Source organism: Sarcophilus harrisii, chromosome 1 (assembly GCF_902635505.1).
Source record: "Sarcophilus harrisii chromosome 1, mSarHar1.11, whole genome shotgun sequence".
In the NCBI taxonomy this organism is placed as follows: Eukaryota; Metazoa; Chordata; class Mammalia; order Dasyuromorphia; family Dasyuridae; genus Sarcophilus; species Sarcophilus harrisii.
The window spans coordinates 156,238,905-156,251,782 of NC_045426.1; the positions used below are offsets into that span (position 1 = coordinate 156,238,905).

At 35.8% G+C, this 12,878-nt stretch overlaps 2 protein-coding genes across 8 annotated transcripts in view; one reads left to right on the top strand and one right to left on the bottom strand.

Moving 5' to 3' along the window:
- The window catches only part of TRAPPC13 (trafficking protein particle complex 13), a 37,618-nt gene extending 29,487 nt beyond the window's left edge, over positions 1-8,131 (top strand). For 2 of the 4 annotated variants that reach the window (XM_003759402.4, XM_003759401.4), the window contains 4 exons: positions 2,901-3,099; positions 4,548-4,648; positions 6,281-6,431; positions 6,612-8,131. In XM_003759402.4, the coding sequence (XP_003759450.2) occupies positions 2,901-3,099; positions 4,548-4,648; positions 6,281-6,431; positions 6,612-6,719 (559 nt within the window). In that variant the 3' untranslated portion in view covers positions 6,720-8,131. The remainder of the gene's footprint in view (positions 1-2,900; positions 3,100-4,547; positions 4,649-6,280; positions 6,432-6,611) is intronic. The other 2 variants (XM_012541065.3, XM_012541066.3) reach the window with 1 other exon arrangement.
- SGTB (small glutamine rich tetratricopeptide repeat containing beta) overlaps positions 7,458-12,878 on the bottom strand; it is a 75,434-nt gene continuing 70,013 nt past the window's right edge. For 3 of the 4 annotated variants that reach the window (XM_031965648.1, XM_031965638.1, XM_031965642.1), the window contains exon 11: positions 12,205-12,344. In XM_031965648.1, the coding sequence (XP_031821508.1) occupies positions 12,233-12,344 (112 nt within the window). In that variant the 3' untranslated portion in view covers positions 12,205-12,232. Of the gene's footprint in view, positions 12,345-12,878 lie in introns of all 4 variants that reach the window. The other variant, XM_023495780.2, reaches the window with a different exon arrangement.

The following is a 12,878-nucleotide window of genomic DNA, read 5'->3' on the forward strand; positions in this document are numbered from 1 at the left end:
TGGTTACTAGGATAGGAATTAATCCTGTTTTAAAGATAACGAAACTGATATTTAGATTGGCTAGAACTTACTCAGAGGCAGATCCTTAGGATTATAGGTGTTAGAGCCACAAATGACCTTAGAGATCATGTCATCCAGTCCCCTCATTTTATAGATGTGAAAGCAGAGGCTTTGAGAGGCCATAGGATCACAGCTCTAGAGCCAGAAAACACCTTAGAAATTCTTAGAAGTTTTCTGTTTACTTACCCCACAAACACACACACAAGTTATGCACCAGATTTTGAATATTTGATAAAGATTATGGTATTTAGGGTAAAGGAAATAAATGAGCAAAGACAGAAGCTGGAATGAGCAGTGCTTATGTCCAGGAGTTTAATTTTTTGGAGAGAAGAGTTTCTGTGTAGATAAGATGAAAACATATTTAAAGCAGATAGGAAGAGTATTTAAAAGGTTAGATCATGAGGACATGAGCATCAGATGGATTTTCTTGAGATTGAAAAGGATGCACAAGTGCAGGCTCAGGCATAGAGTAGATAACATTTGTGAAAAGGAAATCTCTCCCCTTTGAAAGGAAGAAAGAAAGAATGAATGAAGAAAGGAGAATCTATTAAAAGGTAATAGATGAAAAAACAAAATCTGCAACCTTCCTGAAGGATGAGAACCATCACTGTGGCCCTATCATCATGAGAATGATCCATTCTTTTCACTTGATACCATTGACTTGAATTTCCCCCTCTCAATTCTAACCTGATAAAGGAGGGAAAAAATATTTTATCCAATTGGGGCTAAGGATGGAGAAGCAGTACAATATTTGTTCTCTCTTTCCCAAAACTGCCTTCTTGAATACCTTGCACATAGGACTAATAAAAAAAGGAAAAATGTTCTCAGTGGATGGTTTTCCACATAATTCACAGATCTGTAAAAATAGAGGCTACATTTTTTCTGAGTACTTATTGTTAGACCTATACCACATGCCACAAACAGTGAGAATGTGGTTCATATGCCCGAGATGAGCAAGGGAAATTTAATTGGAATGATGAGTCTGTGTGCACAAAATGAGATATATTTAAGATAAAAGGTAGAGAGTATTGGATAAGATTAATAAACAGTAGTTTGTTACATCTCATACCTTTTATATCTTTCTAAATATTTTTATATATATATAAATATTTTCTCATTTGATCTTCTGAACAATCCATGAAGCAAAAATGTCAGCAATTATTATGATTTTACAGGAAACTGAAGCTCAGTGAGGTTGAACAGCCTACTACTCACTCCACAGGCCTACTAATTAATTAGCACAGCCAGAACAAGAACCCAGATCTTCCACAACAGTGTTCCCTATGGAACGTTGCGTATATTTATAAGGTATTAGATTAGGAACTAAGAAAATAATTGCTAGTGGGCTTTGAATTGGTCCTGCTGTTCTGAAAATTAGTTTAAAATTATGCTAAGAAAGCAAATAAAATGTCCATGTGCTTTAAACTAGAAATACTGTTATAGGGCATATTAGTCCAAGTATGCATGAGAATATTAGTAGTGGAAAATTTTGTGGTAGCTAATGATTCAAAACCAAGATGGATGCCTCTCAAGATAGGAAATGGCTGAACGTGAAATTGTACATTAATGTTACTGTGCATAAGGAACAATGAATATAAAGCAAGGAAAGAAGAGAAGCAGTGGAAACTTAAAAAATAAAGTAAGCAAAATCAGAGGGGAAAGTATATGTACAGTAGCTACAGTAATACAAGTGAAAAATTTAAAATAAGTCAAATAATATGCAAATATGATGACTTCGGTTATTACCATGGGAAAGCAACATTGCTTATATTACTGTGTATGCTGTGTTTCATTTTTTCTTAAAAGGAATGGTTTACTTTTTAAGAGAAAGGGGAAGAGTTATTCAGAAATGAAAATGATATGAAAACAAAATTTATCAACATTAAATTTATCACAATTCTTTTATCATCAGATTGGACCTTTTATCATTAGACTGGATGGTTATCAACTACGCCCAGAGAAAGAACTCTGGGAGATGACTAAAAACCATTACATTGAATTCCCAATCCCTATATTTATGCCCACCTGCATTTTTGATTTCCTTCACAAGCTAATTGTACAATATTTCAGAGTCTGATTCTTTTTGTACAGCAAAATAACGTTTTGGTCAGGTATACTTATTGTGTATCTAATTTATATTTTAATGTACTTAACATCTACTGGTCATCCTGCCATCTGGGGGAGGGGGTGTGGGGGTAAGAGGTGAAAAAATGGAACAAGAGGTTTGGCAATTGTTAATGCTGTAAAGTTACCCATGCATATATCCTGTAAATAAAAGGCTATTAAATAAAAACAAACAAATAAATGAATAAAAATAAAAAAAAAATATTAAAAAAAATAGACTGGATGGTTATGTAATCTAGTCTTATACAAGTCAAATAAATCCCCTCTATAATATCGCTAAAAAATTGTTTATCAAGTTTCTGCTTGAATTCCTTAAGTTATGGAAGTGTGTAATTTCTTACAAGGCAGCCCACTTAATTGTTTAAAAAAAAAAAAAAAAACTTTGTATTGAAATGAAATTGGACTAAAACGTTAATTGCTACCTATTACTCCTAGTTCTTCTTTCTAAAACTTTGTAAAGCTAGACCTTATTGATGAATATTCATCATGAAGTTGAAGACGGCCTTGACAGCCTTGCTGTCTCCTATCCCTGAAGTATTTACCAAAGAAAGTATAACAGCCCTTCAGGTATTTTAAGTCAGTGATTCTGTATTGTGCCTGTTAAATAATCCATGTATCATGTTATTTGAAGCGGTAGCTTCAATCTGGCTTGAGGTGGAAGGCATTCATTTTTTAAAAGATGCTAAAGATTTCTGTCCATTGTATTCCTCCTTCAGTGTGTCCACTTTTGGCTCACGGACATATTTGCAACCAATGGATACCCGGCAGTATTTATACTGTCTGAAGCCCAAGCCTGAATTTGCAGAAAAAGCTGGCATTATTAAAGGAGTAACAGTAATCGGAAAATTAGATATAGTGTGGAAAACAAACTTGGGTGAGAGAGGAAGACTGCAGACCAGCCAGCTGCAAAGAATGGTGAGAACTTTTTTTTAATGTCAAACTTTCCTTTTGTTAAATAAATTGTCCTATTTGCATTTATCATTAAATAAGAGAACAGCGTCACTATAGAGGACAACATTCAAAAAACTATCTTACAGCTCTTTTAGAAATTACTTCATTGTTTACAAAGCAAATATGTTAAACAAATTAAAGCAGGCTTGAGTTCTTATATTTTAAAAAAAAAATGTGGAAATGATGGTTTATTTTCTGTGGCTCCTGCTTCAAAGATAAGGACCACTATTCAGGTCTCTGTCCCCTCCAGACTATTAAGACTGCCTGATAGAAAAATTTCCTTGTTCTAAATTGCCAGAGTAAAATAGTCACTCTCCATGCTGGAATAGTCATTTCAGAAGGAAAGATACACATTATTTAATCAGCCACTTTTTTTTTTCCCCAAGAAGAAATAATTTGCTGAGTCAGTCAGACTATTAGAAAATTAATTTTATGCCTCCCTTCTTCAGGGAATTGGGAGAATATGGGTATGAAATATTGCATATACAGTCACATTTTGTTGATAAAATTGCTTTTTTTCTTTTCTTTTTTTCAAAAAAGTTCTGGATTACAAGGCATGATTGGACTATAGCAGGGGCCCTCAAACTATAGCCTGCGGGCCAGATGCAGCAGCTGAGGACATTTATTCCCCTCACTCAGGGCTATGAAGTTTCTTTTTTTAAAGGCCTACAAAACAAAGTTTTTGTTTTTACTATAATCTGGGCCCTCCAGCAGTCTGAGGGATAGTGAATTGGCCCTCTATTTTAAAAGTTTGAGGACCCCTGCTATAGAAGAAGGGAGAAAGAGATATTTGAAGATAAAAACGATATAAAGACAAAATAAACCAATAAAAATGTAAAAATTAATGACAATTTTAAAATGGACTTAATTGGCATTAGCTGTCACTTCATCTTCTTTTATTCCACAATATTTGACATCACTACTTTAATCTTGATGCTTCCATAGTTACTGCTAATATATCTGTGAAAAACCATGGCTTCCCCTCTCAGTTGTTTGAAAGTGGTAAGTATAGTGGTTTCTTCTTCCTAGTATGTTTATTGAGCACATGGAAGCCATAACACTTCTGGGAGCCTTCCTAAAACTCAGTGCCATCTTCACTTTGTGCCCACATCCAACCCATTTGCCAAGTTCTTCCTATTTGGCCAAAGGACAATTATAGCAAAAACAAGTAAATTCTGGGCCCCTTTTCTCATTAGTAAGATAGCAGTGTCACAAAGAGTAGAGATGAGGAACCAACAGAAGAGGAATGAATTAAACATTTAGAACTTCCATCTAACAATGCCATTCTGTGAGACATAAACGCTTTTGTATAACCCGGGCCATATCCTTTTTTTCCTTGGTACTTTGATTGTGATGAACTAACAGTATTCTTTATTAAATAAAATTCTGAGTATTTATTCCTTTTCCTACAGGCCCCAGGTTACGGTGATGTTAGGTTGTCTTTGGAAGCAATCCCAGATACTGTAAATCTTGAAGAACCTTTTCATATTACTTGTAAAATAACAAACTGCAGGTAATGTCCACGTTCCGGCTTTTTACTCGGTTTGTTAAAAAAACAAAATATGTTTTTTATTTGGAAAATGTCTCTATCCTCTTAAGTATGGTTTTGGCAGATATCCTCTGTTTTATTGAGTAATGTTGAATTTTATGAACTTGGGCAACTGAGAACATGATATTCTCTCAAATAGTTAAAGAGCCAACATACCTAAAAAATACAATAGTAAAGCAATGAGATGCTGCACTTCAAACTCATTTGTATTGCCTTACATTTTTATATCATCATCCATCCTCTGTATCCTGAAAGTTAAAAATTGGAGTGCCTTGGTTTCCTCAACTATAAAATAGAATTGACAGTAATAGCAATTACCTCACAGGATCAAAAAAGATATTTGTAAAGCTTAATACAGTGCTTGGCAAAGAGTATGTGTTTTAATAAATGCTTCTTTCCTTCTCCTTTTCCTTCTCACAAGGCAAAGGGGGAGGAGAAAATGAGGATGGATGTGAAAATATTTTGAAAAGCCTTGGTGCTAAAGTAGTTCAAAGTGACAGTATTTGTTGTTAATTCTGTAAAGATAGTTGGGTAATTGTTCATCAGTGGATGACATTCCTAACATTCAGAAACAGGAGAAATCTTCTACAAACATCCCAAAACCTCCCCATCCCCAGTCTGGGGGTTTTATAGCACTTTAAAGGTATATATCTCAGACAGTGGAGGAACTATGAAAGTCAGTAGTTTTATTTTCTTTCAGAGTTACTATCTTAACTGAAGGTGATTCAGTAATAACATTTCTCTTAAAATCATTTATCTAATGTATTAGGATATTATGCCCAACTTGGTCATAAAAATTGAGTTTTAAACAACTATCATTTATAAAAGCATATAATAAAGCCATTTAGATTGAAACTTTAGTGCAATATTGCAAGCAGTAGGATTTTTTAGATGGAATATTATTAATAATGATCAAATCTGAACATAATCCTATGATCCTTCATTTCTGGGCAGATCCTTTCATGTATCTGCACGTCTGTAAGCCCTATCACTACAAATCATAGTCAGAGAATTGGATTAAATATCAAAATGGCTTTTGGAACAGAACCAGATTACCCTTTTTATTTCTTACAAAGAGAATTTAATAGAAACAGAAGAGCTAGAAAGCGGCAGGATTAGGCAAGAATTCTGAATACTTTCCAGAGCAAGAACAACACTTTGAACAAGAGACGACTAGCACCAGGGGTTCAATGCTGGAATTAAAACCAGAAAGTCCAACATCCAGACAGACAATTGCTTTAAATGCCATTTTAAATCTTGGAATCAAGAAAAAGTGAAGATAATGGCAACTTGTATCTCAGGGATAAAGGAGGAAAAGAGATGTGAAGGGTAAAGGAGAGAATTCAAAGTTGTCCTTTTACAAAGTCATTCCATTTACAAACAAGTGCATGAGCTTAGAATGTAAAACTTCATGTGAAACCAGGCAACAATACTTTGTCAAAGCCGTTACTTGTGACTTATTTTCCTTTCTGTTTCTGGGAAGGAATTTTATTAAACCAAAATTAACAGGAGCACTAATTGAAACTGAAGAAATATGCTACTGTAAGCTTTTCTGAAAGGAACTAGATTTATTCCTGCTTTTTCTGATCTCTCTAGCAGTGAAAGGACCATGGACCTGGTTTTGGAAATGTGCAATACAAATTCTATCCACTGGTGTGGAGTTTCAGGAAGGCAGCTTGGAAAACTGAACCCCAGTTCATCTCTTTATCTTGCCCTCACACTGCTTTCTTCTGTACAAGGACTGCAAGTATGTGACTTTTTTTCTTTTTAGTAATATTCACTTTGTAGGCATAACCTTCGCCTTCAAATCGTAATCTAGACTTTTGAGTGCCACTTAAATCAAGTTTTATTCATAATAATTCAGCCCTCTATATGCTTAACCAATTAACGAAAACTGCTATCTTTCTTTTTCTTTTTCTCCCATCAGAGTGTCTCTGGCTTACGATTAACAGACACATTCTTGAAGAGAACATATGAATATGATGATATTGCCCAAGTCTGTGTGGTGTCATCAACCATTCAAGTAGAAGGCTAAAGATTGTCATTTGTCTTTTTGATTTATATGGCATTTCTTTATACAACCTTTTTCTATTCTTTTTGTTTATAATCTGGATGTTAAAAATGTTTAACCATCAGGTTATATTAGGAATGTAAGCACATCACAAGCAATTTTATTATTATTTAAATTTCTTCCTTGAGATAATTTTAAGATTTTGGATATTCTAAACATTCTATGTTATATTTTAAAGGGAACTCTCTCCTGACTTTATCTTCTTTAAGACAATAAATTATAATTCTACACATCTATATTTTCTGCAGTATTACCTCATTTGAACTCAGTGTGGTTAGTCACCAAAGTCCCTTCCTTTGTCAGTTTAGCACTTGAAAATGATGGGGCCTCACTAACAATGAAGCTGTCATTCTACATTCAACTCTAGGTGGCAACCTAGGTAATAGAATGCTTTTTACTTAGAAGGTTTGTGGACTTTTTTCTATCGTAGCTTGTATAAAGAAGGCATAGCTGTCCTCTTTAGCCTGCTTCTCCCTCCCTCCATGCCCACTCTCACCCTCATCCCCCTCATCCCCCTCAGCTTTTCAGAGTAGACGATTCTCAAGGACAATGTTAAGAATAACTGAGGCCAGTCTCCCTCATTTAATCTGTGATATTTACTACCTAAATGTACAAGTGTTTGTCTCGTAGGCTTAGAAATTATTGGGAATGTCAAAGTGCATCATGTTTAAAACACATGAAGCTTCCTTTTTTTTCCCCTGATATTAACATTTTTATATTTGCCATAACAACATGGTCAGAATTGGTCAAGTTCCAACAGTTATTCCTCCCACATTTGGGCCATGTTATAACTATGGGATAACTCAGTCATCTTATTACTAAATAAGGAATCTAACGGAATTTTCGTGCCTCTCAAAGCCAGGAAATGATTTGCTGCAACCTAAAATCTACCCCGCTTGCCATGATGATTTTCAGTGTTCAGACGTTGATATGTCTTGTGTTTGAAGTTTAAGTGCTTCTTGTATTTATTTTCTCATGATAAATTGCCCCTTCGTTACATTTTATCACCAAATTTGCTTATCACTATCACGCAGCCAAAGAAAATGCTGAATATACAGTGAAATGAAGCTTTTTGTGAAATAATAATAGTCATTTGAATTGTGTCAGCATAATAAAAGCTCATAAACCATTATGTAAAAAGTAATATTAATTTGTCAAGCTGAAATATTAAAAATTTAGACTATATATGCAATTTAAGTGTGACTTAAATAATTTAAAAACATCCATTTATTTTAAATGCATTGGTATTTATTAATTACCATGACAAACTTGTTGGCCTAAAATGAAAGTGATTTCAGAACATGGTTAGCCACTTTATTTGGAATAATCTGTATGAAATGTCCTCGGTGTAAAATAAAGTGCAATTAGTTAAATTATAAAGTGTCTTTTTCTTTTTCTTCCTCAGTGATTTAAGATGCATTAAATGACAGCAAAACCACGTAGCCAGTATAATTGGCTCGTTAGTTTTTCATCATACATTTACTCATGGAGGACCCTTCTATTTTCCCAGATTCAAATGGAAAAGCATTTAATGTGTGGTGGTCACTTGGGAGTTGCTACATTGTTTGGTTTCAGGATTATAAAGCCTCTTCTGTTAATATACAAGTAATTGGACCCTCGCACAGTTTATACTTTCACTTGTAATGTAACCCTGTAATATTATATAATGCCATTAGTTAGAAAAGACGAGTACTTGTATTACATATTGTAAAATATAAGTATGAAATTAATTCTTTGCTGCATGGTACATGGAGTGAACATTGCCACCTAAGCACAAGTCAAGGATTATATATACAATGCCTTAATATAACCATAACAGCAGAAATCTACTTAATGAAGTTGAGAAACTTTTTCTGAGTCTTCTACATCAGTAGAGGGAATTAAACCTGAAACTCCTGAAAATCCCTACATCAGTGATATCACAATTCTGGACACACACCTGTGTCTTGCCTTACTTTAAAAAAAATTTTTTTTTTAATTAACCTTCAATTGAATAAATAGTATAAATTGATCAGAACTGGTCCCCAAAACTGGGATTGTTTTTGCAACCTTGAGCAGAAGAAAAGGCTACAAAAATTTCACCCTGTAAATCAACAATAGAGGTTCTTCAATGTGAATAAAGATGACAAAATATCCAGCTCCTTAACCTAATGAGGGAGAGACAGGAAATTCTTTTATGCAGTCAAATGTCCAGATAAATCATAAATCCTGAGGAGCAGACAAAAGCTAAGATTATATGATTTATATACCAAATTGGCTGTGTTTAAGAAAATGAAAAATCTCAGGAAAGAGATCTTTTGAAGTCAAGGAGGGTTAAAAGCAGGAAGTAGAAACAGTGCCATCAGCCAAATGCCCTTGCACTTCCCATAAAACAAAGGTGATGATACATGGAAACCACTTTAACACAGAATAGTATATTTTGACCACAGACACCAGAGAATAAAGAAATTAGGTTTTCAAAATGTTTTTAATGTGCTTGAAGAGTATCTACACCCATAGATCTAATGTCAACAGCTGATATTTGCAAGGATGATTAGTTATTCATTAAAATCAAATCGACTTCTGGCAAGAGGCCAGAGTTGAGCTACAAGGGTATCTTGAAGGCTAATAAGGTTTCATGTGAGTTAATTGGGAGCAAACCTGGAGTACAAAGAGTCTGGCCTTGAGCCCATAAGATGTATTGCTCTGAGTAAAATACTTGAGACCAGCGAGTAATAACCAACCTCTTCTTTCAGTGTCTCACATACAAATACATTAGGGCTTACTATGGCAACTTTAGTTATTCTGTCCTTCCCTTTCCCACTATCATCTTCCCTGCCAGATAGGACTATGGCTTTATACTTACTCCCCCTGCTTCATGAAGCCAAACTCTTAAAATATTTTGTTTAACTGCAGAAGAAACTTTGACAACCATAATATAAGGAAAATCTGGGCTGAGACCTTTGGGAAGATGGGTGGTAGCCGATTTTCTGCCACTACAATCATAGTACATTTCATCTGAATAGAGAGCTTAGTAGTCATAGCACCTTCAGGATATTCCCTACCCCTATCCAGATGGGGTGAAGTCAGATGAATAGATGGCAGTGTTTGCCATAGAGCAGATCGACAGCTGTGAAAGAACATCCTCTCTGAACCAATGGAGAAGCCAAAAGGAATGAACAGCGATAACATCAAGCTGGGTGCGTTGCATTAGGCTAAATTGTTTCCTAGTGTATCTTTAGCACATATTAGGTGATTGATAAATGTCAAGTTGGAAGAAAAACCTTGCATTATCTTTAGCATGCCTTCCCTCTCCCTCCCCCCCAAAATGGAACACAGAAAACTGTTGGCTCTGAGAGATTAGAAAAAGAAAAAAAAAAAAAAAAAAAAAAAAAGAGAGGGTTGATTGGGAGATAAGAGAAGGAAAGGAGGGAAGAAATTAACCTTGTGATTAACACCAGATCACAAAGTTGCACTGAAAAGCTGATTTTCTGCAATCCCTTCTTCAGAAATGAGAAATTGGATGGAGGAAGTAAGAATTTGGGATTGGCAACTGGGATACTCCAAAATGAGCTAAAAGAATGAAAATGAGAAACTGCTGGCATTGACAGGATATCTGAAAAACACTGATAAATGAAAAAAGGAAATGAAGGGCTTGGTGATTTTCTCACAAATTCCCCTCTCATAAGACTTGTGAGATTTATGTATTGACCCTATTTATAAAACTAGTAACCTACCTTGATTCAAGTAGCAACCTACAGACATCAGCAAATGTCTGGCTGGAAAAGGATAACACATAAACCAGGCTATATTTGAACCCATGAAATGTAGAAAGAACTTAAACAAAAGTCTGATACATTGTATAGCTCCCCTGTGAAGGGTCTAGAAGAACAAAGATAAAATGTCACAGAATAAAAGAAGGCATGGTTGGGCTGTGATCTGTACCAATGGCCTGAATCAGGGATGAGATCACAGATATGCTGATGTCTAGTGGCTTACTGTACTGAAGTCGACACGGGACTAAACCCAGCCTAGTCCACTGTTTTAGCCGCAGGCCTCTTTAGTATTCTCATAACACCTTTACTCCTCTGATTACAGCGTCCTGCATGGAATGAATCACTTGTAATATTTCCGGTAAAGGTGATGGTTAAATTTTGTATTTGACAGAGGCTTAAAAACAGAAGGTTAGTGTGACAAATTAAGCGTAAGGAAGCAAATGATTGTATGAGCAAGCAATGTTAGTCACTGTCGGATATCATTTGTGATCCATCATAAAATTTCTGAGATCAAAAAACCAATGTTTATTAGAACATAATTAAATACACTTAGAAAACCCTCAAGTCCAAGCCACTGATTTATTTGAACCTAATGTCCATACTGACCCATGTTAAGGGTTTTTGTTTTGTTTTCTATTTTGCCTGTGATGAGGTTTCCAGTGGTCAAAATTGTGCTAGTTAAATGATACCATTACATAGCTGACTTATGTATCACCACAAAAGATTTCTAAGCATATTTCATTATGCACATTCATATATATGCATATGGATGCATATTTATACAAAACACAGCTGGCCATGCAAATCCTACCAGTACCACACTGTGAGCAAGACTCCCTAAGGGCTGTTTCATAGAAAATCTGGGCATGCCACCCCAATTTCATTTTTGGCATCTACCTCTTTTCTCTCAATCTCCATTCCTCTCCCCTTCTCTATCCAGCTCTTTGACATTGTTTTTTTGTTTTTTTTCCCCTCTAAATTACTCCAAGCTTTCCTTTTCACCAGTTCCTAGTTTATTTCTCACCCATTACCATGAATAATACTAAATTAGCTGACACTAGTAACTATGGTCTGGATCCTCTGACATGAACAAGCAATGCCAGAAGGGAGCTCGCTGAGAGTAAGGGTGAGGGTGAGCTGTGTTAGCCCTGGCTCCATGCTGCTCAGGTGCAAATACAGTGCTTCTGGGACACAGAGCAAAAGACATCTGACCAAAAAGTCAAAGGAATAAGGTGGCATTTAAAAATCTTGCCTTACCCCTGTCCCCACAAAGGCATGCTGAGCCAAAGCCCTCCCCAACAAACAGCCTAGTGTTCAGTTAATATTTCCTTCTGTGAAGAGGCCCTGACACAATACTAATACACAGGATAGAGACTGAAAATAGAATCTTGTCAACTGTTATGTTGGTATCCTAGTTAATAAGGCTATTAAATATTCAGTTACAAAGGAATCACTCTACGTACGTACAATGATATGTTCAAGTCTGTGATTGGTAAATCTATTTTCTAAACAGATTTATTCTTAAAGAAACACACCAGGGTTTTCTCTTCATCTCATTTCCAAGCAGCAGAGTTAAAATGGTGCCCTTTCTTTGTTTCTTTCTTTCTTTCTTTCTTTTTTCTTTCTTTCTTTCCCCCCTCCCACCCCCCAACTAACTACAGCAAACATGTCAGGCCTATAAAACCATTCACATTGTAATTCTAGGAGAAGTCTCCCAACAAGTCAGGAGTGCTCTTCAGTGCTGCTGCTAAAGGATCTACTCCGGACGTGATTTCTCAGCTGCTCAATAAGCTCAGGATTCTGCTGCTGTATCTGCTGAGCAAACTGCTGTCCCCTGCAGCAAACAGAAAGGGGGCAATGAGAGCAGGGAAAATGATCATAAGATATGGGACACAGGTAAAAGAAAACGGAGATGAGATAGGAACTCAGTTATGAAGAATGTACCTGGCCATGCAAATGCTACCAGTACCACACTGCAGGTACTAGACTGGCCTCCCTGAGGCTCCCAGTCATAGGACATTCCAGCACCCCATTGCATGCATCTTCCAGCGCCTGGTACTCTCCTTATCTAATCCTCCTGGCTTCCCTGACTTCCTTCAAGTCTCAGCTAACATCCCATCTTCTGCAAAAAAGCTTTTCTCCATCTTGCTTAATGTTAATGATTTCCTTCTACCCTCAATTTTACCTTATTTGTACATTGTTATCTGCTTTCTGTCTCTCCTGTTAGATTGTGAGATCCTTGGGAGCTGGGAATTTTCTTTTTTTTTCTTCTTATATTCCCAGAACATAGTACACTCCCTAGTCCAAAGTAACTTTAATAAATATTTGGTGACTTGATTGAAACTGCCCAAGACGTAAGCCTTTGAAA